The sequence below is a fragment of the Rhamphochromis sp. 'chilingali' genome (assembly GCF_963969265.1).
Source record: "Rhamphochromis sp. 'chilingali' genome assembly, chromosome: 17".
NCBI classification, from domain to species: domain Eukaryota; kingdom Metazoa; phylum Chordata; class Actinopteri; order Cichliformes; family Cichlidae; genus Rhamphochromis; species Rhamphochromis sp. 'chilingali'.
Genome location: NC_137944.1, coordinates 14,782,941 through 14,806,123, shown reverse-complemented (window position 1 = coordinate 14,806,123; position 23,183 = coordinate 14,782,941). Strand labels below are relative to the sequence as shown.

At 40.8% G+C, this 23,183-nt stretch overlaps 1 protein-coding gene across 4 annotated transcripts; it reads left to right on the top strand.

The window, feature by feature from the left end:
* Positions 1 to 22,510, top strand: LOC308384367 (cyclic AMP-responsive element-binding protein 5-like). 4 transcript variants are annotated; one of them, XM_080862872.1, is made up of 11 exons: positions 1 to 136; positions 2,465 to 2,531; positions 2,853 to 2,946; positions 4,710 to 4,819; positions 6,127 to 6,383; positions 9,771 to 9,897; positions 10,161 to 10,232; positions 19,217 to 19,597; positions 19,684 to 19,950; positions 20,039 to 20,147; positions 21,667 to 22,510. In XM_080862872.1, the coding sequence occupies exons 2-11, from the start codon at positions 2,478 to 2,480 to the stop codon at positions 21,801 to 21,803; spliced, it is 1,608 nt and encodes a 535-aa protein (XP_080718998.1). In that variant the 5' UTR covers positions 1 to 136; positions 2,465 to 2,477; the 3' UTR covers positions 21,804 to 22,510. The 4 variants fall into 4 exon arrangements, with proteins under 4 accessions (XP_080718998.1, XP_080719001.1, XP_080718999.1 ...); XM_080862875.1 differs by lacking the exon at positions 21,667 to 22,510 and adding an exon at positions 20,673 to 21,544; XM_080862873.1 differs by having other exon boundaries at positions 99 to 132.
* Positions 22,511 to 23,183: the final 673 nt, after the last annotated feature.

Sequence of the window (23,183 nt, the reverse complement as noted above, 5' to 3'; positions counted from 1 at the left end):
TTTAGAAGTTCAGGAATCCCACGTGACGTCACCGGGAGGGTGATGTAATGCTTCTGTAAATAGAACGTATTGTAATCTCGCTCCAGTCCAACGTGGTTCCTCTCTGGAGCGCCGCTCGTCTACTCTCTACTTGTAGGTAAGTCTTTTACTTCCATTCACAAAACTTTCTAGCTCCGCGGCAACCGCTCTCCTGATACTGTACCTTTATTATTTTTATTTTTTTATTTTGACGGTTTAAAAAGAAAAAGGAAAGAAAAGTTGACGGCGGAACTTTTTAGCGAGGTGTCCCGGTGAAGTCTCATCACCCAGCGGAAAGGTTGAGCGCTCCTGTCTATTTGGGGTGTGTGACAGCACTCTGTACAGCTGTGCCGGGCTTGTTTATGAGTTGAACAGGTTCCTTTACGGTGCGGTAGGAGGAAAAGACAACTCACACACACAAACACACATAAACACACAGACACAAATACCGGTCAAGTTCTTGAGACGCAGGCAGTGACCGTCCGGAGGACTTTTTGGTTAAGGACTGCGATTTAAATTGAGCAGAATGAGCTCCATGCCAGCTGCTGTCATGATTCATCCATCAGATACGGGGGACTTGAAGAAGTGTAGTGAGTAACTAAACCTGGCACCTTTTTAAAAATGATTTCTTTGATGCTTACAGGTGATATTAAAAGTTGTGCGTGTTTTTCTGTGAGTCATAGTAACCGAGTGTAAGTGTAGAACAATGACAGTTAAAAAATGAGGCGGGAAAACTTTTTTGTCAACGTAAATCCTGTCTTAAACTGACAGTATGTTGCCTGGTCTGTTGTTGAGTTCATCCGTTAAGGATGACGTCATTGCGCATTGAAGTGCCCGCTCTGACAGAAGGTTTTGCTGGAAATGTGCTGAGTCTGCTAATCTTGTACAAGAGCAGAAAGAGGGGGCAGAGGGGTTACAAACTGGATGCTGGGCTTTAAATTTTTACATTTGTCTGTAAAATGTGAGCTTGTGAAACACTTCGAGTACAGCTGACTGTGGCACGCTGTTACATACTGCTGATACATAAAACTACTAATAAACCTGCTTTCTGTATTAGCTGAGAATCAAAACCTTAAATACTTTGATCAATCTCCGATCTTGCTGGAATTTTGGTGTTGTGATCACCTAGTTACTGGTTTATTTTCAAGCACACAAGCACACGCACACCTATGAAGTCACCTCTACTTGCCTGGGGTTGGAAAATGGGGGCTGAGGCAGGTTCGAACCTGTCACGAGTAGGCCTGAAGTGCAGCCCTCCCTTCGCAGGCTCCCACCCTCATTCCTTCTCTCTTTCATTCATTGTGTCCTCCTCCTCCTGCTTTCCTCTCCCTCTCTCGATCACTGCCACTTGCCCTTTCCATTTTCCTCGCCATCAACCTAATGTCACTCTCCACCTCCCACCCGTCCTCTCACTCAAACACACACACACACACACACACACACACACACACACACACACACACACACACACACACACACACACACACACACACTTTCTTTCCACTTCTTATGGATGCCTTTACTTTTGCCCTCTCTTTCCCAACTCGTCTCTTCGGCTCTCAGTCTTTCCCATAACATCAGCACGCGCTTTGCTGTCTTCTCATTGCTCTCGGCTCACGCTTACACAAGGGGTGGGGGAGTTTGCAACCTGTGAATATGCTTCTCATAACCACCATCTCCTCCCACAGCAACACTGGTAACATTTGTTGACCCTTGTCACCTGTTGTCACCTGGCTGAGGATTTGAAGACCTTCTTACTTTGTGCTTCAACAGCAGTCTTCAAATAATTCACAATTGCTCCACATCGACGGCTTAATATCCTCGCAGCAGAGGCAACTGGGTCGGTTCTGGGTTGGCACTGCAAGCTGGTTTATTACTGTGACTCTCATAAGCATTTGTGTTGATAATTTTATCCCAGTGACTTGATGTAAGACATGGCGAGCACTTATCCTTTCATCACACCAGTATTATTAACTGATACCCCGATGAAAGCCTAATTGTAGCCTGAAACAATTGCACTATACTTAGTCCCCACTCCAAGTGAAAAGTAAAGCTCCCAATGCTGGAAGGCTTTGATGCCCTTCTTGTGTTTACGTGTAATTACTAATGAGTAATGAAAGGCTGGAAAAAAACATGGTTTGTACGCTATAGGGCTCGTCCTAATACCTAGTGTATGCTCTCACCCCCGTCCGTTGGCACCAAAGGGATCATTTTCGTCAACTTAATATTGTGTCTCAGGAAGAAACATCCATCATCTGTGGCAACTATCTCATTACACACGGCTTCCACAATAAAGGCACGATAATAGGTGAACAGTATGTGAATTATCCGTGTAAATACAAAACATAAAACAGGGAACCTCAGGCTGCCTGCTGGGTGAGCTCATCTGAGCTGTGATCTGAGACTGCAGGTAAATAAATTCTTCTCACTTCTTCTGTTTGTGCAGGCTTGTGTATGACATGAATGACAAACAGGACAGGCCTTATATGTGCGGCGCCCCGGGCTGCTCTCAGGTCAGTAGAATGCTATATACGTGTGGCATTACAAGGACTGTAATGGTCATTTAAAAAAAACCAAAAAAAAAACCCAGGATGTCAGACCTAATCATCAATGAAATGAGTAACGATCAAGCTGTAGAATATAGGAGGAGTTTCTGATAAATACAAATGTTTCTGAAGTGATGAATAACCTAAAATACTTAACAGACTAAGAGCATCATGATGTCTTAGTCAGCTTAAGATGTAATCAGCTGCTTTAACTGAGAAAATCATCCCGCGTGTCACACAGCTGCACGCATCCCTTCACATCTCTCTTCCTGTGTTGGTGTGCTGCAGCGCTTCCAGTTAGAGGAACATCTGATCATCCACAGGCACAAGCATGAGATGACCCTCAAGTTCCCCTCCATAAAGACAGATGCAGCATTCACAGGTAAGGAAGAAAATGAGCTTCTCTGAGATTTCATCCTAGTCTCCCAGTGACCGCATCTCCTGGCTGCACATGTCTGTGGTGAAACTTCCTCCTTTTCAAGATCAGTGCTTGATATATATATTTTTTAAAAAGATGACGATATACTATACAGTATGAAGTCAGATAACCCACCAAAGCAAGCTTCCTTCCCTCAAACAGACTACAAATGGTCTCGTGTTGCAGCATGTACAGTATACTCCATCAGATTAGAGCCAAAACACAGATAACAGCACTTTGATTTAAAAACGTGGAGAGTAGGTGCACCGGTCTCTGCACGGCCCATGTAAAACACAGTATTTCACTGCTTCTAGAGCTCATGGTTTTAATTTAGCACAATTTAGCCATCATTTAAATGTATATTAATCATTACTGTGCTCTGTATTTACAACACAAATATTCATGAGGAGTGAAAATAAAATTCCAAAATTGTTTAATTGTTTCTAATTCAGTTCTATGCAACAGACTGATAATAGCAGCAAGACTGCTGAACCTTCTCCGATTGTTTTAAAAGCACTGATATTGTAAATTCTTCCTCTTCCTATTTTTTTAAGGATGTTTTTTTCTACAAGAGGAAAGATAAAGATTCTTCCTGTTTCAAGATCTGCTAAGTCAGAGAAAATTTCTTTAGCTTGTTTTGTGTGTCTGTGTGTAGATTCAGTGTCCGGTCATGTGTTTCAATGGCAAAAATAAGAATTTAGGAAAGGTTTGCTCTTAAAAAAAGTAATCATCTAACAACAGTTGACAATTTCACTCAGACTATATCAAACACATTTGCAGTGATTTCCAGGGAAACAAATGCCCCATTAAGATTAGTCCCATTGTGAACGGCTGTAAAATGCTGATTCTGCATCTAAATTAACTTTGCAAGCCTCACATTTCTGTGTTATGCACTACCTGCTCAGGCTACAGTAGTAGTATTAGTATCTTTAACATCAAAACAACCTCCAGACGATCATATAAACACAGTTTTTAAATATTGTGCTTCCACATTAACATTTCTGTGAATACATACTGACCATGAGCAGGAAGCAGTGGCTTGGCTGCTTGTAGAAAATATGAGTAAGTACGAGTCCCAATGCCAAAACAAGAAGAATTTCCACCTCATCTTCAGCCCGGACTAAAGCAACATATGAGCATAAGCTGGCTTTTGTGGTGGTGTGGGAATCAATGCAAAGCAGTACAACCAAAGTATTACCCCATCGCCAGTGGAAGCCGTGGTGCTGAGAAAAGTGTAGCCACACAAGAAAGGTGAAATCATAAAAGTCATGGAAGCCATGCTGCGATGTTTTGGCTTCATTTTTGTGACAATTTTGGAGGCGAACGTGGCTGTTGGTGTCAATGTTTTCCCCAAAGATTTGTCTGGATGTAAACAACGGCGCAAGATCTGGCCTCTGCAGACTCTCCCTCTGCACCTCTGTCCTGCAGCCTGTCACGCCTCCTGCAGGAACTCCCCTGTCAAAACAAAAACCCTCATGTGACCTCTGACCTCTATGTGTTTAGACGGCTCAGGGAGAGACAGACTGATGTTATCAGGCAGAGACGGAGAGCTCAGCTGAGAGGAGACTCGTTCCTCTTCTTCGCATGACGACCTGCACCACTGTTAATTTAGAAAGCAAAAAAAGCTTAAACTACAGTCTGTTTTGGCAAGTGCTTCAAATTTTTTTAAAAAGCAAATCCGTTTTTTTTCCCTCTCTTTTGTTTCCATTTGGATGCAATGACTCTAGACCAGACTCCGACGCCGACACGATTTCTGCAGAACTGCGAAGAGGTTGGTCTCTTCAAGGAGATCGAGGAAGAATTTCTTCAAGCACAAGAGGAGGAAAACAAGAAGCAGGTAAGTCTGACAAGTTTTTTTATTATCATATTATTTTATTTCACTTAAAATAAACCATCAGTTCTAGTCTGACGTTAGCTGGAAAGAAGCAAGGATTAAGACATGATGCAGATCCGTCCCCCGGTGCTGCTGAGAGTTTATGTTTTGAGTGACACTTGTTTGTGAGGGAGTCAGGCCCGGTCAGACAGCTGCAGATATCTGACCTGCTGCAGGAAAGACACACCGAGCGATCACATTCTACCCTGTAAATTAAACAGCTAGTCGTCACACTCAGAGACAACTAAACAAGTGCACACACTCTCATCGCTGTCACCACAGGCATTATAAGAGAGAAATGTGGCACTCAAAGCAATTAAATCAAAATATTTGGGACAATTTTGAAAGAGCATGTATAGAGAGTGGTAGTATGACTACCAGGGGGGAAAAAGCTTTTTAAAGCTTGATTTTGGAGGCAAAGACAGTTCAATTCATTGTTATTTATATGGCACCTAATCACAGCATCACTCACCTCAAGACTTTAATGTAAAGGCTCTACAATACTAGAGCAAAAAAACCCAAATTAGATGATCTCCAATGAGCAAGCACTTGGTGACAGTGGGAGGGAAAACACACACTTGGAAACCTCTAGCAGAACTAAGTTCAGAGGGGGGCAGATAGGGGGTGGCTGAGGGGAGGGGAGGGAGACAGGACAAAAGACGTGCTGTGGAAGAGAGCCAGAGATTAATAATAACCAATGATTTAATGCACAGTGGTGTATAAACACGTAGTGACTGAAGAAACACTCAGTGCATCATGAGAGGGTCACCTGATCCAGCCCTAACTATATATTTTATCAAAAAGGAAAGTTTAAGCCTAATCTTAAAGATAGGAGCTTGTTGCACGGAAGAGGGGCCTGAAAGCTGAAGGCTCTTCCTCCCATTCTACTTTCAAGTACCCTAGGAACCATAAGTAAACGAGCAGTCTGAGACCAAAGTGCTCTATTGGGATGATATGGTATTATGAGGTCTTTAAGATATGGTGGGGACTGATAGACAGAAACCTTTTAAGTGATTTGACACATTTGACAGGTGAGTGTATATAAGCAATATTAATCTCCCTGTGAACAATGAAATTAAAGTTAATATAGGTAATGCTTAAAAAAACTGCTCTGCCGCATCTCATGATGGCTGCCATGTGTCTGCGTTAGTGTCTAAAAGGACTTTGACTGGCACCGTAATCTCTGATCGTAAAAGACTTCAATCATTTACTGCCCCACAAGTTTACAATGGTCTCAGCTGTTTGTCTTTTTTTTTTTATTCTTTCCACAGTCGCTTTCTCATAATGGGCCCTCCTGTATGAGCCAGCACCAGCTCAAACCCCAACATCAGCTCCAGCACCCACCCCAGCCTCAGCACCCACATCCCCAACCACCGCTGCATCATCCCCAGACTCATGCACTGCATCATCCCCAGACACATGGCCCCATGATGGCCCCTAGCTGCAGCCTGGCCGCCCAGCAAGCCCTGTCCTCCTCCCAGTCTGGATCAGTCATCACCCAGGCTACCTCCACCCTAACACACTCCGAGTAAGTTCACACAGACGCACACACACACATTTACCTACAGGCATCGAAACACATATATGTGTATCTTACATTTTCCCTACATCGCACACGCAAACACATTTCCTTTTCTCATTCTTTCTTTTTCCTCCTGTTATGGACGCATTATAAATCATTCCGCCGCTCACAAGCTGGCGTTTCCGCTGCATAATTCATCACTTCATTAACGAAGTGAGAGGAAGAAGCAGGAAAAAAATTATACATCAGTTTAGTGAGAGAATTAAGTAACTCCAAAAGTGATGAAGAACCACTGCATAAAAAGCCACTCAGTCCCTTAGACGCTACCCACCCCACCATGCAGCTACTGTCTCTGTTACATGTCTGCAAAGACTCAGAACCAGACCGGAGTCTCTCAGCGCCTGGGCAGCTTCCTTGGCTCCCTGGTTATCACCCAGTTCTACAGACAGATTAGAGGAGTTCCTGTCTTTCATCTGACCAGCTCCCTGCAGCTGCTCCCACTCCTCCTAAAAGGCCGGCTATGAATTTGTGAAACCTAGTAAACAGTCCGCCCTCACAAGTTCTCATAATACACACATACAGGGTTCATTATGTATTCTGCTCTTCATTATGCTGTATATTTACAGCATTCTGTTTGATAAGGAAAAAAAGGTGTTTTCAAGTACTTATTTAATTGTTTACTGACTAATATTACTTGCAACTTTAGGTAATACAAGTAATTTTCATCTCTAATTTCATAAAGAAAAACGAACTCATGCCTGCCACAGCAACATAATTAAATAACTTCACTTGTTTATAATAACGTGTATATCAGGTTACCTTAAAAATGAAACTTAAAAAAACTGAACATTAAACTGTTTATGTGTAACTTTTTATTTAAAAAAATTTCACATATGTCTTTGTCTGCCTCTTAAAATGTTTTTCAGCTAATACAAGAAATCTACCCTTTTCAGTCAGCTTTAATCACTAACAGAAACAGTGTACCTCATATTCTGGGCAATAAGCACAACATGAAGCCTACAGCTTTATTGGGACTAAAGCATTTCACAGTTAGGCCGGTGGATTATCCAGATTAACTCTATGAATGTTTCTAGACAGAGAAAATGCTGTTGTTTGTTTTTTCAGTGTAAACTTTAATTGCTTTAACCTCTAAGCTGTGGTGCTTTAAAATAGGAAAAACTGGAATGAGAAAATGTTTGAAAGGCATCAGCCTCTAGTTTCTAAACATTTGCCAGTTTAGAATGTGGAGGACCAAAACCTAACCCTAACCTTACTCCTAATCCTGTAATAATAATAATGATAATAATAATAAGCATTTTTGGGCCTGTTTGTCTTTATTCTTGTGCCATCAGCCCACCTATAAATACACCTGTACGGGCCTAGGCACACTCACATATTTCTACAAGTTGGAACCATTTTACATTTGCTTGAGAAGATTTTGACTTTTATAGTTTTTCTTTTTTTAGTGTAACATTTTCTCTACCAGTCCTAGTTATTACAGCAATGTCATTTTTGCATTTATGACTATTTTAAGGCTTTATTAATTCACGGGAGAGCAGATGTATGATATTCTGAGATCAAACTGGACACGTTGTGATTAAAAAAAGATTTTTTTGTGTGTTTTCTGGGGTTTAGTTATGCTAAATATAGTAAATAGCGATTCCCGCCCAAATGTCAATCTTACATAAAAGTGCCTCCATCATCTCCATCAAACCGATGGTTTCTGCTTGCAACGCATACTGTAGACAAACAAAAGGCTGTCAAATCTGTTGTTGATTAGATGAATCAAGGTGCCACAAGTGAGTCAGTGACATAATTAGCTCCAAACATCTGTCCAGGCTCAGACAGGACGTGACAGGACAGTGGGGAGCGAGCTGACAGTCATTTATGGCAGCATTAATCAGTGCCAGCTGAATCCAGACAGCATGTTAGTCAGTGAAACCCGCTAAGAGTTACTAAGTGAACTCTGGATCGGGCATCTGGCTGTTTCCCCAAGTGTTTACCACCGGTTTCCATAGTGACCTGGTCTAAATGTCTGGCTGCTGGCCTGGTAGAACTGTTGTGGTTATGTTAGGAAATGCTGTTTTGGTTTGTCTGCGCTTTGTTGTATTCTAAAAGGATCGCATACCCTCAGATTCGGCGATGACATCATTGATGATGACCTCAGCGTGGCCATGCAGGCCCACGCTGTCCGACTGGCAAAGAGCCAGAGGGGTTAGGTCAGCACATGGCACCCTGGGTCTCTGGATCCCCCCCGCTCTGATCTGCAGGCTTTGCACCTCCCTCTCGGGCTGTCATTTTTCTCCACGTCTTTCTTTTCTTTCCATTTTTTTTAAACTTCATCACTCTTTCTCTTGTCAGCGCTTTACCTCAAAACTCTGTTTACAGCTCTCTCCTGGCATACAATAACACATCAGTGCTTTTTGATCACATTGGAGTGTTTAAGGGCTCTCAGAGACTCCTCAGTAACATTTGTTTCTAGTGGTTGGCGGCTTTGATTTGCCAACTTGCCAATGTTTTGACACATCTGCCTTTGAGACTTCTCCGCCATCCCAAAACAATGAGGCTCAGTGGAATTTAGGTTGTGCTACTCCCCATGTCAAAAAAGTTCAACAGCAACATCTTTGCCTAGAGAACTTAATATTCTGGACAATAAGCAGAACACCCTGTCAACAGTTTCGTAAGGGACTATTTCCTCCGTAGAAAGTAGTTCCAGTAAAATCTGTTAAATGTATGAAATAAACAGGATGACTGAAATGCTGCTTCTAGAAAGATATACTCCTGCTTTACTTTAGGAAACTGTGCCAACTCGTTGCTCAGACGAAGGTAAGCCTGCCAGCTAAAATCACTTATCTTTTCCTTTTGAAAAAATATTTGAAGTAAGTAGTAGAAATCAAACATGATGTTAGTTCAGCCAAGTTACCCTCACCTGCAGTGGTAGCAGATCAGCTGATCTCAGTGCTAGCCTACATCATCAGCTGATGGCTCAGCTGATACCCTTGTAAACAGTGGGAGGGCTATTTTAGCTGCTGTAGCACATCTGCAAGCCACTTTGCAACCCACCTCTTCCCTAGCTCAGTGGCATATCTGTTGCCACTGTTACCAGCTCTGTTTTGTGTGAAGGTCCTACACATTAAAGTGCAGGGAGGTCCCAGAACAGAGCCATTCTGCTGGCTTTGTATGCATTTTTTGTTTGTAGACTTGGATACAGCTTCCCCTAAAAATAAGACGATATGACCATTCTCACATCTCACCTCCATCTGCCATTAAGACCCAGCTATAAATGTTTCAACTTGCACCTCTTACTGAACCTGGTTTTATGAAACTTTGGCTGTGGACGGCTCTCTAGCATGACCCGTCTCTATCGCTCTCTCCCTCTTCGGCTCACCACAGGCCGGTTCCCGGGCCGCTGTCGTGCCTCCTTCACATGCGGAACAGACACAGGCAGCCGCTGCCAGCCTCCTTACCTGGCACCCTGCCAGACCCCGCCATGCAAGGGGCATCTGCTCAGCACATGACTGTAAGTATGGAAGGGGATGGTGTTTGTCATGTTCAGACTCCCACACATTCAAACACGCATGCCTGATGATTTATAGATGCAGGTATAGTGGACCCATGACAGGAAAATTCACTTTTGTGGATAAATTAATCAAAATGTCAAAACTCCAGATGGATGTGACCTTTGGGGGAACTCTTCATACTTGAGGTTTATGTGGATACAAGCTGCTGCTTCCCTTTGTCACAGCTGAAAGATTCTTTTTGTGTCTACTGTTTCTTCTTCAGATGGAGAAGCAGATGTCTTGTGCAATGGGTATACCGGCTCCTGTACACAACCCCTCCTGTTCTTCACCCCAGGTAGGTGATCATCAGTCAGTCTGACTACCTTTTTCCACTATTTCCATTATTGGAGCTAATAACATTATATTAGCATTACACTAATAATGCATTACACCACAGCTGTTTATGAAGAGTGGATTTCTGCATGTTTCATCAACTCCCAGCATATTATATCTTATCCTAACGTTTTGGTTGTCTGTGGTTCAGGAGGCAGAGTGAGGTTGAGTGAGGTAAGCTAACAATTGAAAGGTTGGAGGTTCAATCCCAGTCTGCACTTTGAATCTTTCTGTGGCAGGATTCTGAACCCTGCTGCACTCGGTGTGTTTTATTGTTAGACAAAGCACTTAGGTGTAAACTAAAGTGCTATATGAATGACTGATTGGGTGACTGAGGCTTATAGTAAGCTCAGTTAGAACAGAGATGTCCATTATATATACCCTTTACCATCCTGCTCCAGCTCATAACACTGTGTATCATCATCACTCAGAACATCCGGTGCAATATTACTAAAGTCTGTAAAGTAGGAGTGTGTTTGTGTGTGTATAATAACTTATACTGATCTCATATTCTGATATCTTTATATTGATATATATGTATTTGAATATATTTTTGTCTTAACTATATGCACCACTCAGAGAGTTGCTCCAAATTTGGTTGTACACCTGTAGAATGACAAATAGTCGCGTTCTATTCTAATCTGTTCTATAATGGCTCAAAATGTGGGTGATTTTTCAATAAAGACAAATTCATAGTGTTATGTAACACTTAAAAAAAAGACACCCGGCCTCACCTTCTGCCTTTGCCATAGTCCTTTCTAATCAGCACAGACAGGAAATAGAATGTAACTCTACCCCCAAACACACACACACACACATTGGACCACAGGAAGTCACAATCTACATGCTCCCCCGTGGCTTTCTCAGTTGTTTTATTTCCCTTGCGTCAACAAGCGTGCGATCTTTTCGCTTGTAAATTTTACATATCCTCTTTTCACCTGCATCTGGAATTAATAGTTAAAAATATTTTGCTATCAAAAGCTACTTCAAATGGGAAAACTGTGAAATAGCCCCACACACACAAACACACACACAGGCATGGACGCAGGTTGTGGCTTCTTGTGGAGGAGCTCGCATACAGAGTGGCAACTGAAAAGTGGTTTCAGATTGCGGAGCCACTCAGGTGGCAAGTTTACTTCTGACCCTCTTTTCTTACACTCTCTCACACACACACACACATACATAAAAGGGTACCCGATGACCCAACACATTCTTACCTTACCTTAGCTTTTATTACTGAAGCAACTCCTTACTTTAAACCTTAATCCTGATGCAGAATCTTAACCCTCAAACAACACTTTGACTTTTTGTCAGGTTTGTAACACTCACCAAGATGCAACACATTTGTTCCACAAATGTCCTCAGTGGACGCAAAGAGGTGGAGTGAGTCATCTACATATTGGTTTGTCAGTGGTTCAGTCCGGGATACTTACCCCCCCCCGGTGCACCTACTGTGAGTGTATGTGTTGTAGGTAACGTTCCTAAAGTACACAGAATAAAGTGCTGCATGAATGTGTGTGTGTGAGCAGGTGAATGAGTCTTGTAGTATAAATCTAAGGAATTATATTGGTCCTCGGAAAGGTTTTTCTTTTTCGAAACAGGCCTCCGCTTATTTAAAACATCAGAAAGTGTGTTAACGTGCCTCTGTTGTACAGTAACGCTACACTCAGCTCAAGTGGAAAAGTAAACATTTGACAAGTGGATCAGTGTTTCATGTACAGTTTTGTGTCTTCATTCACTGATCCCTTCAGACAGAAATATCAACGTGGTGTGTCATCCAAGCCAAGGAGACCCATGATGTAATCGCCGGCCTCAGTGTCAGGGTGTTTCTATCTAGTAAACACAACTGAAGGACTCGTGTCCCGCTCTATTTAGTGTGTGTGTGTGGCTGTGCGTGTGTGTATGACTGGCAGCCTGGCTGGCTGGTAAAGCTGGCACAGACAGCTCAATGACCTCATCCTTGGCACCAGTTAAATGTGCTCTCTTTTTACTTCACTGAATGGTGAAGAGAGAGAGAGAGCGAGAGAGAGAGAAATCTGCTTCTTCTCTTAAAGAAATATTGTGTAACAGGGAGCAGATAACAGTATTGCCAGGGAGGGACTGGAATGGGGGGGGTGATGTCATGCTCCAAACATGACCTCTCCCTCTCTTGCTTTTCTCTGCTGAGTGTTGGAGAAAGGTGAGATGAGGTTTAATTTAGCTCGTACAGTCTGTTTAGTCAGATGATACACGGGAATGATAAAGTGTGAAGGTATCAAGCTGCAGACGGCAGCATTTATTGGAACACGTTATCCCTCTCATCAACAGTTGTCTTCGCAGTTGCGGACGCTGAGGAGAAGTGGCGAGGATGGAAAAGAAGGAGGGTTTGACCCGCAGATATTGTTTGCATCGAGGTGCAGGACGCGGCTTGAAGTGGCCCGTTGCTTCAAAGAGAACCTGCTGTTACTAATTTAGCAGGCGTTAAGGATAAACCATAGACTGAACACTATGACTCAAGTCTTTTGACTGTAGCCACATTTTTTTTTTTAGTTTGGAGTCTAAAGTTACCATATTTGGGGAAAGAAAGTTGAGTTCTTAGAAGGCTGTATCCATACACTGTATGGGTGAACTGCACAGCCACAGATGGCCGCTAATTAGTAATTTTCTTGCTATGATATATAAAATGAAATGTAGGAATTTCAGGCCAGTAGTGGAAAGAAAAAAAGCTGTCTCACTTGACCTTTGTAAACATTTTCCATTTGAGTTTATAGACTCAGTTTATGCGCCATACAGATAATAAAAAAATGAGGTCTGCTTCATAAATCTTGATCATGCTATGGTTCAAAAGACCACATTGGCTATTGAGCTGACAATCACAAGTCAGTAGCCAATAGTCAGACCCGCCCCTCTCTTTCACGTCCATTCTTCACAAGCAAAACACCGTCGCCAGCTTGAGGCTTCAAAGCGGGACCTCAAAGCAGTGCGTGACGTCAGGGCAGCTACGTCCATCTTTTATACTGTCTGTGGTTCTTATCTACCTCAGATATTATGATGTCATCATATTGCCTAGCAGCTACACATCCAAAGGGCTAAAATTATCAACTTGTAGTGTTTATCCACTGATAACACCTGATAAAGGCATCGTATCATTTTAATTTCACAGACGCATTATTATTTTTTTCCATGCACTAGTACTAATAAAATACTAAAAGAAACCCTCACGCAACAAAGTGGAAACAGTCACTTGCTGAATTGCTCGTTTGTGCCGTAAGCCACACAACAATTGATAATTCCATTAAAAATGCTCAGTCCAGAGGTCCAGTTCAATGACTGGCCAAAACTGGCCACTGTCAAACTTTTGATTGATTGATTGATTGAATCTTTATTTTGAACATGTTGAAAAAGTATAAAAAAAAAAAAAAATAGAATTAAAAGAGACAAATGAACAAAGCAAACAAAAGGAAAACGAGCAACCACAACTCCAAATAACGTCCATGTTCAAAAAGGAGCAGGAAGAAGCATAAGCTTATTTAATCCCACCCCTTTTCCACTATCTAGTATCAATAGACTACAGAAATACCTCCTTGTAATTACATTATATGTTATGTGTAATTTTTTTTTTTTTTTTTTTTAATATATACACATATATGTTTCTATCTATCCATACCTACGTATATACACACATACGCACATATACACATTTTCAATAACCCCATTAACACCTGAAGGATACACAACCTACAATTTTATATATATTTTATATATATATATATATATATATATATATATATATATATATATATATATATATATATATATATATATATATATACATACATACATACATACATACACACATACATACACACACATACACATATATATACATATACATATATATATATATATACATACACATACATATACATATATATATATATACATATATATATATATATATACACATACATACATATACACATACATATATGCCCATACCAACAAACCCGTGCATGCGCACACACATGAAAATATTAGACAAGAACACCCTATCAAATCTCTACCTTTTCCCTGTACCCTGTAAAAACCATATCCTTAAACCGCTTTTTAAACTGCGCCATGCTTGGACATTGCTTCATATCTTTACTTAGTCTGTTCCACAGCTTCACTCCACACACAGAGATGCAAAAACTTTTTAATGTTGTACGGCTACGAGGATGTTTTAAATTTAATTCCCCCCTCAAATTGTATCCCCGTTCCCTTTTAGAAAACATTTTTAGAATATTGTCAGGAAGCAGGTTATTTATTGCTTTATATATAATTTGTGCTGTGAGAAAATGAACCAGATCTGTGAATTTTAGAATTTTTGATTTTAAGAATAGTGGATTTGTATGATCTCTGTAACCAGTTTTATGGATTATCCTTATGGCCCTTTTTTGTAATATAAAGATTGATGATAGCGAACATTTGTAAGTATTGCCCCAAACCTCTGCACAGTAATTCAAATACGGTGCAATCAGGGAACAATAGAGAATGTGGAGTGATTTGTGGTCCAGAATGTGTTTTACTTTACTCAAGATTGAGACACTTCTTGAAATTTTGTTATGTATATGATTTATATGAGACTTCCAGTTTAATTTATCATCTATAATCACACCAAGAAACTTATGTTCAAGTACTCTTTCAATTTCCACACCATCTACATGAATCTGCACTTGTGCATTTCTAAGGGAATTCCCAAATAAGATAATTTTAGTTTTACTTAGATTTAGCGATAGTTTGTTCCTGTTAAACCATTTTTTAATTTTGCACATTTCTGAAGTAATTGTATCCAGCAGCTCCTTTAGATTCCCCCCAGAACAAAAAATATTTGTGTCATCTGCAAATAATACTAATTTTAATATATCAGATGCCTTACAAATATCATTTATATAAATAATAAATAATTTTGGACCCAGTACAGAGCCTTGTGGAACACCACAAGCAATGTCCAAGCATGATGAGGAATGGACACCCAACTTCACAAATTGTTTCCGGTCACTTAAATAATTTTTCACCCATTGCAGTACAACCCCCCTAATCCCATACCGTTCCAGTTTATTAATTAATATGTCATGATTGATTGTGTCGAATGCTTTCTTGAGATCCAGAAATACTCCAGCTGCATACTGTTTCTGATCTATAGCATTCGTAATCTCCTCAATTGATTCGATTAATGCCAGAGATGTTGATCTTTTTGATCTGAATCCATATTGACTGTCAGAGAGTAATTTATATTTATCTAAGAATTTGTCTAATCGTTTATTAAACAGGTTTTCTAGGATTTTGGAGAATTGTGGTAGTAAAGAAACAGGCCTGTAATTTGTGAAGTGGCGTCTATCCCCGGTTTTATACAGCGGCACAACTTTAGCTATTTTCATTTTGTTTGGCACTTTTCCCGTCTGAAATGATAAGTTGCAAATATATGTTAGAGGTCCTACAATTCCTTCAATGACCTTCTTGACGATTTTCATGTCAATATCATTACAATCAGTGGATGTTTTATATTTACACATGTGTACAATGTCAATTATTTCTTTTTCCTCCACTGATGTAAGGAACATTGAGTTAGGGTTCCTATCAATCAGGTTTTCACTACATTCTACTGATGGCAGTGACTCAGGAATTTGTTCTGCCAGTTTTGGTCCAATATTTACAAAATAATGATTAAAGCTGTTGACCTTATCAGCAGTGTTTTCCATAATATTGCCATTATCGATAAAGTATTGTGGATAACTTTGTTGTCCAGAATTATTTTTAATGATACCGTTTAAAACATCCCATATTCCTTTCATATTATGTTTATTGTTGTTCAATATTTTACTATAATACTCCTTTCTACATACACGTATAATATTGGTCAACTTATTTTTGTATTTTTTATATTTATTTTCAGCTTCTTTTGTTCTTTGTTTTAGGTATTCCCTATAGAGTGTATTTTTCTTTTTACATGCATTTTGTAAACCCTTAGTGAGCCATGGTCTATCTGAATATTTGTGCTTTCTGTTGTATTTTATTGTTGGACAGTTTTTATCGTACAACTCCATGAATATTCTTAAAAATATGCCATATGCAATATCAATATCAGCTTCTTTGTACACCTTGTCCCAGTCCTGATTTAATAGATCGTTCTTAAATGCAGTCATAGTTTCTTCTGTCCTTACACGTCTGTATCTCAGTTGTTCTTCATGCTGATTTTTCTTATAATTAGTGTCATAAACTGCAAAAACTGGTAGGTGATCACTGATGTCATTAATTAATATTCCGCTCACAATGTTGTTTTCCATATTGTTAGTGAAAATATTGTCAAGTAAGGTGGCACAATGTGGTGTAATTCTGCTAGGCCTGGTTATTTTAGGATGTAAACTCAAACTGTACATAGTGTTTAGGAATTCGTCGGTCATTTTATGCTTTTTTGGATTCAACAGGTCAATATTAAAATCACCACAGATAAACATAACTTTTTGATTTGTTTTAGAGAATATTTCCTCTATGAAGTCATTAAATACTTGAATACTAGAGCCAGGTGTTCTATATATACAGCTAATTATTACATTTTTTTCTTTTTCCTTATAAATTTCAATTGTTATACATTCTAGTAAATTATCAATTACAGTTGTCATACTTTCTACCACCTTGTAGTTTAGGTTTTTATCCACATACACAGCTACTCCCCCTCCACTCTTGTTCCTTCTATTTACAAAATTCACTTCATATCCCTCCAGTCCAAAGTCCATTCCTTTCTCCGCATTGATCCATGTTTCAGAAATGGCAATAATTCCAAATGGATTTGTCAACTCATTTAGATATTCCTTTATATTGTTGAAGTTGGCATACAGACTTCTGCTATTAAAATGGATTATTGATAATTTATTTTCCGTGTTGATGGTGTGCTTAAACTGTTCATCAGTGAAGTAGCAGCAGTTACAGCTGATGTTGTAGAAGAAATTATTTTCCGGGTCTATATCCTTTTCTAAGTCTAGAACATTATGGTCTGTGTATCGAAATGTTCTCAGTTCCAGATTATCATAAAGAGAATTCCAATGAGTTATGTTGATATTGTTGCCGGATGCAGATGAAGTTCTTTTGGACTGTGCCATGTGTTGTGTTGTGTGTCACGTCACATGTGTATTCATACCTCCAGAGTAAGTTGACCTCAGTATTTGTCCAGCTCTTCCATATTTCTGATGACCAACACTTTGGCTTGTTCCGGTGTTCCATTGAGTTTAATGAATACTTTGCAGTTGGTGGTCCATGTATTTTGAATTTTTCCCTGTTTCTTCAAGTAACGTGCTTTCCTGGCAATGTCCGCATTTCTTTTTATCAGATGTTCGTTCATGAAGACATCGGATCCTTTCAGTTTCCTTCCTTGTTTTAACAGTGCTGTTTTCTGTTTTCTGTTTGCAAATCTCACAATGATGGCTGGTTTGTTACTGTCATTTTTTCGGGGTAGAGGGTGGCAAGCCTCAATGTTGTTATAATCCACTTCCACACCTTTGGACCGTAGAAAGGTAACCACTTGATGCTCCGTGGAGTTGACATCTTCCTCTCCTGGCCCTCCTACATTGTCAGTGGCGACCGCCCGGGCGTATGACCGGGGTTTGATGCGAAGCCCCGTGATGATAACATCGTTCATCCGGGTGTACTGCTCCAAATCCGCCACTCTGTTCTCCAGGTACGCCAGCCGCCGATCCTTCTCGGCGTTCTGGATGCGGAGAGCCTTAACTTCCTCGACCAGGTCCAGGATGGCTTTCTGCTGCAGTTTGACAGTAGAAATCTCCTCTGTCATAAACTCCAGCGACTTCTTAATATCGTCTCCTTCCTCGGCTGACAGAACTTTTTTCGGGCCCATGCTGAGAGACGCTCTCGTAGCTTTGCCGTGACGACCGGCTAGCTACTTCCCAGCAAACTTTAAAAGTGTAATTAGAAGAATGACAAAGAAATGAAACTGCAATACAATTTCTATTAGGGGAGTATTCACAGAGACCAAAACCATTCTTTCAGAAGAGTTTAATCTTGCTTTTTAATGCTGTTAAGTTGGGCGTTTTAACATAGTCATCTTTCCTTTTTGACAAAGCATATAGTCAAGGCTGGATCAGGTCACGCTGAATCCTCCTTTAGTTTCACTGCAATAGCTCTAGGCTGCTGGGAACTTCCCAAGTGTTTCTTCTTCACCGTTCCTATGTGTTTTCACACACTCTGCATTGAATCGTGAGCTATTATTCATCTCTGGTTCTCCTCCAAAGTGTGGTTTTGTCCTGTCTTCCTCCCCTTGCCCCCAACTGGTCACGGTAGATGGCCGCTCCTCCCCGAGTCTGTTTCTGCTGGAGGTTTCTTCCTGTTAAAAGGGAGTTTTTCATTCTCACTGTCACCGAAGTGCTTGCTCATAGGTCATCTGATTGTTGGGGTTTTCTCTGTTTTCTTTGAATTATTCTAGGGTTTTTAACTTACATTATAAAGCACCTTGAGGCGACTGTTGTTGGGATTTGGTGCTATATAAATACAGTTGAACTGAATTGAACAGTTGTCTGTTGGGATTGTCTCACTGTGCAAGCCAGCCTCGTGTGGTCATTTGAGGAACTGCAGTTTTATGGCCTTTCTGTGTGGTTATAGGGCTTCTGAGCATTCTCTAACATATTGACCATGAAAGGGGTAAATAAATATCTTTATAATCCAACATGAAAAAGAAAAGGAAAGTCTTCCTCAGTTGAATTCACGTTAATTGTTTGTATTTTCTTAATCTGGATACTAGTATATACTTATTATCCTCTGAACACAGTTCAGAGGCTGATATCAGAGTGGATAGTGGTTAGATCTCTTCAGATTTCTAAATCATTGCACATAGAAGTGATAATAATTTAACTTTTTAATAGCATCACATGATTAATTAACTTGTTCTTTTTTTGTTTATTATCTATTTCGGCTCAGAGATCCAAGCAGACATTGGGCCACCATTATCAACAGCACCACCCAGGAATGATCACCATCAGTAACAATGTGCCACCCATGGGCCACATGATAGAGATGATGCCACAGCGTCACCAGACACCTCCACTACAACAACAACAACCACAACAGCAGCACCACCATCATCATCATCCTCAGCCTCATCCCTCACAGCTTCCGCCTGTGCCTCTTACCTACCAACAGCGGTGCCATGCTCCCCACCCACAGCATCTTGGAAGCACCCAGAGCCACCAGCTGCACCAGGCAGGGAATTTACCACCTCACGCTCAGGCTCACCAATCACCGCCTTCACATTTACACCCAGGCTCACCGCCTGCACCTCCACTGTCTGCTCCTGCGCAGGTATAATGCTTTATATTTAACGATGGCTGGGTTTTTTGTGCATTCAAGCACAGTTACTTGAAAAAGTTGTTGTTTTTGTTCTGCAGTTATCACCAGTTGCACAGCAGATGCAGCCTTCCCAGCCATCTCACACTCATGCAGTGCAGGCAGGCGGTAGCTGCAGCGGAGGTGGTGTAGGAGGAAGCGGAAACCGTCGAAGGAGGACAGTAGAGCAGGACCCCGACGAGCGAAGGCAGAAGTTTCTGGAACGTAACCGGGCCGCAGCCACCCGCTGCCGACAGAAGAGGAAGCTGTGGGTGTCATCACTGGAGAAGAAAGCTGAAGAGCTGACGCACACAAACCTTCAGCTACAGGTGGGATGTGCTCTGAGCACAAGACACACTCACATCAACACAACCTACACTTCGAGAGTGCTTACCATTTCACTGTGTTTGCTTCCAGAACGAGGTGACGTCACTGAAGTCGGAGGTGGGTCAGCTGAAGCAGATTCTGCTCACCCACAAGGACTGTCCTGTCACTGCTCGGCAGAGGGAGGCACAGGGGTACCCCAGTGAGTAAAACCCCCCTTCCCTGTAACCCTGTGTAGAAATCTCACCAGCTTTTCCAGATGCCTGACACCAGTCATCTCCATCCACCACTGAGGGTGTAATTCACACATTAAACCTTGTGTACCCACAATTACACATGCACTCGCTATTACACAGGGGGTTCTTAAACTTCTCGAGGCCAAGAACCCCTAAGAGGGGAGAAAATGTCCTAAGAAACCCCTCATATTTTCTGATTTAAATGCAGCTTTACCTGCTGACTTAATATAGATAATAATTAAAGCTACTTGCTAGCCCGCATGTCAAAAAGACAAGAAGCCGAACAGCTGGAATGGTTAATTACACCCTGAGAAAAGTGTGTGATAGCTGATGATAGACTGACATGATGTGTCACAATCACATCTGATGGCGAGCTTCTGTCAGCCCAAAGATAACACAGGCAGGAGTAAATGTCCCCATCTGTAAATATGCACTTTTTATTATAAAATTATTTTTTTGCAAATTATTTGCCCTTTGACTTTTGGATGCAGACACCTGGTGCTCCCACTTTGAGAACCACTGCTCTACACACCGAGGACCTTAAAGTGGACCTATTATGCTTTCTCCTATTTTCTGTCATATATACGCACTGTTATTAAAATTGGTACCAGTTTTTTATGTATGTACATGTGAGCAAAGAATTTGTTTTTTCCTCATGGACATGGATGTGTATGATGTCAAGAGAGGGGATATCCTTATGTGGTTATGTCAGGTATGCAGCCATGGCTGTGAGCACAGAAACCCCACCCAACCTGCTTTTCAAACCTTCTGTTCTGGGCACAACAGTTGTTTCAGAAAGCTGACTAAAAAGGGGAGGGAGACGAAGGGACAAACAGGAATTATCATGAAAAATGAGCATAATAGGTCCACTTTAAACTGTGTCTTAAAGTGCTAAACAAACAGCACAAAAGAGTAAAGTAACTGTTGCTTTAAACCCCGCTGTGTCCAAAAAAATTAGCAATGCACTTTTGAAGAGATCAGGAGGAAAAAAGCACTGCACTCTTGATTTAATTTAAAGGAATATCAAGTTTGTGCTTCTGTTTTAATGAACCACACCGCAATGGTATTTGAGATAACTTGTAGTACCATGCTACTAGCATTGTTTTGCCTTGCATGAAGCTAGCAGGGAACAAGTTGCCTTTCTTGCACTCCACAGGCGGCTTCAAGTTTATGTCAAACAGTGACTGAAACTGACCTGTAACGAAAGATATTTAAAAAGTGAAACGCTGTGGCCTAAGCAGACAAAGACGTATGTGTCAAGAGTTTCTTAGAACAAAGAGAGATGCAATATTGGCACATTTCATATTCATATATTTCTACTGTTCTTTATACATGTATGTACAGTATTCAATTGTTAAAATAAAGGAGCTATTTTCATTTAATCTCAAATGCCGTGGCTTTTTATTTGATGCCTACAATCTCCAACACCAAAAAGCAGAGAGTCAGAACTTTATAAGTGACTTTGACAGCTGTCTCTATGTCCAGCTGCAGGGGTGAGCCCTGGAAGAAGTCCCACCCCTGCAGGTCCTGGGTTTGATCTGCAAGCCATCCAACATAACAGCATCTCCACTTCCTCGACGTCTGGAGGCGATTCGGGCCACGACCTCCAGCCCGGACACTAGCCTGCAACGTATAGGTGAAATCCCAAACTGGATAGGATTGGGATTTTATAAATCCATGTGAACGCTTGAGGTATTTTTCAACACGATCAGCAGATTTTCTGTGAGAAGATCAGAAACACTTACTGAGAGAGAGAGAGATCTGTCGCTTCATTTCTCCAAACAGGTGCATAAAATGCACTTTCTGAAAGCCTTGTTAAAACTGTGATGGCAACTGGATCCTGTGTTTATTCAGATAATGTCTGTTTTCTTTTGACATGAGCCTAACGTTGCCTCCTACCTACTCGCTATGCACACACACAGTCATGACACATCTTTTTAGTATCATTCTCTGGCATATCTTGCACTAATTCAGAAAAAGAGACTATAACTTTTTTTTGTTTGTTTTAATTGGGCAGCTCCAAGTGCACCTTTTTCCATTTTTGAGCAGAGGCAGCTTACCTTAAATAACACAACAAAGTTTTTGTTGTTTTGGGTGTTTTTTCTACAGGTAATTCAAATTATAAGATAAATATTTTATCCTAAAATTTCCCATTTCATTGATTTGTAAATATTAGTTAATTAAACCTGCAACTGTGTTGGAAAGCTACTGAAAACAGTATTTTCTTTAAGGCACTTTTTTGTGACTGCCTTGAGTCACTGAGTAATTATAAACTACACTTCATGTCTCAGTCCCTGCTAGTTTAATTAAATTTACACAGAAGTTACACTTTTTGTACTGTAAAGACGCTGACAATCGCTGTAAACCTAATGCAAAAATTAAAAAAAAATATTACTCTGGTATCTTTTTGTGAATCATTGAAATGTGTTTTTACAACGTCAGATCTGTCAGATTCATATTTGTTTGCCTTTAATTTTGGTCAGCTGGTGGCTGTGAGCAGTGACACTGTGGTTCTGTACTTGTGGTGCGGTCTATCCTGCCATCTAGTGACTGTTTTTATTAGTGAGAGCAAAAATAAGAGTAGTCATCAAAGTGTGACCAGGATTGTTTCTGTCTCGTCTCATACACAGACAGAAAGACTTAAGATGAACTTTCTGCATGTTCTTCCTGTGGAGATGTGAAGGTCAGCCCTGTGATGGCCTGGCTACCTGTGCAGGGTGTACCACCTCAAAGTCTGCTGAGATCCTGGATAACTGGGCAACTACTAACAAAAGTGTCCCAGACTTCAAGGGATAGTTCTCCCAAAATGTAACCTATTGTTAACCAGTTTTTGAAAATATCAGCCACAGACATGACTGGCTTCTCTTGAAAATAGTAAAAGTAAGCAATACTTTTCTTGTGATGCTTAAAGTCCCCCCAAAATGTATTTTACTAAACTCTTTTGAGGATTTATGACCTAGTTACTCAAATATATCCACAAGCTTCGCTGTGGGGTCGTTATG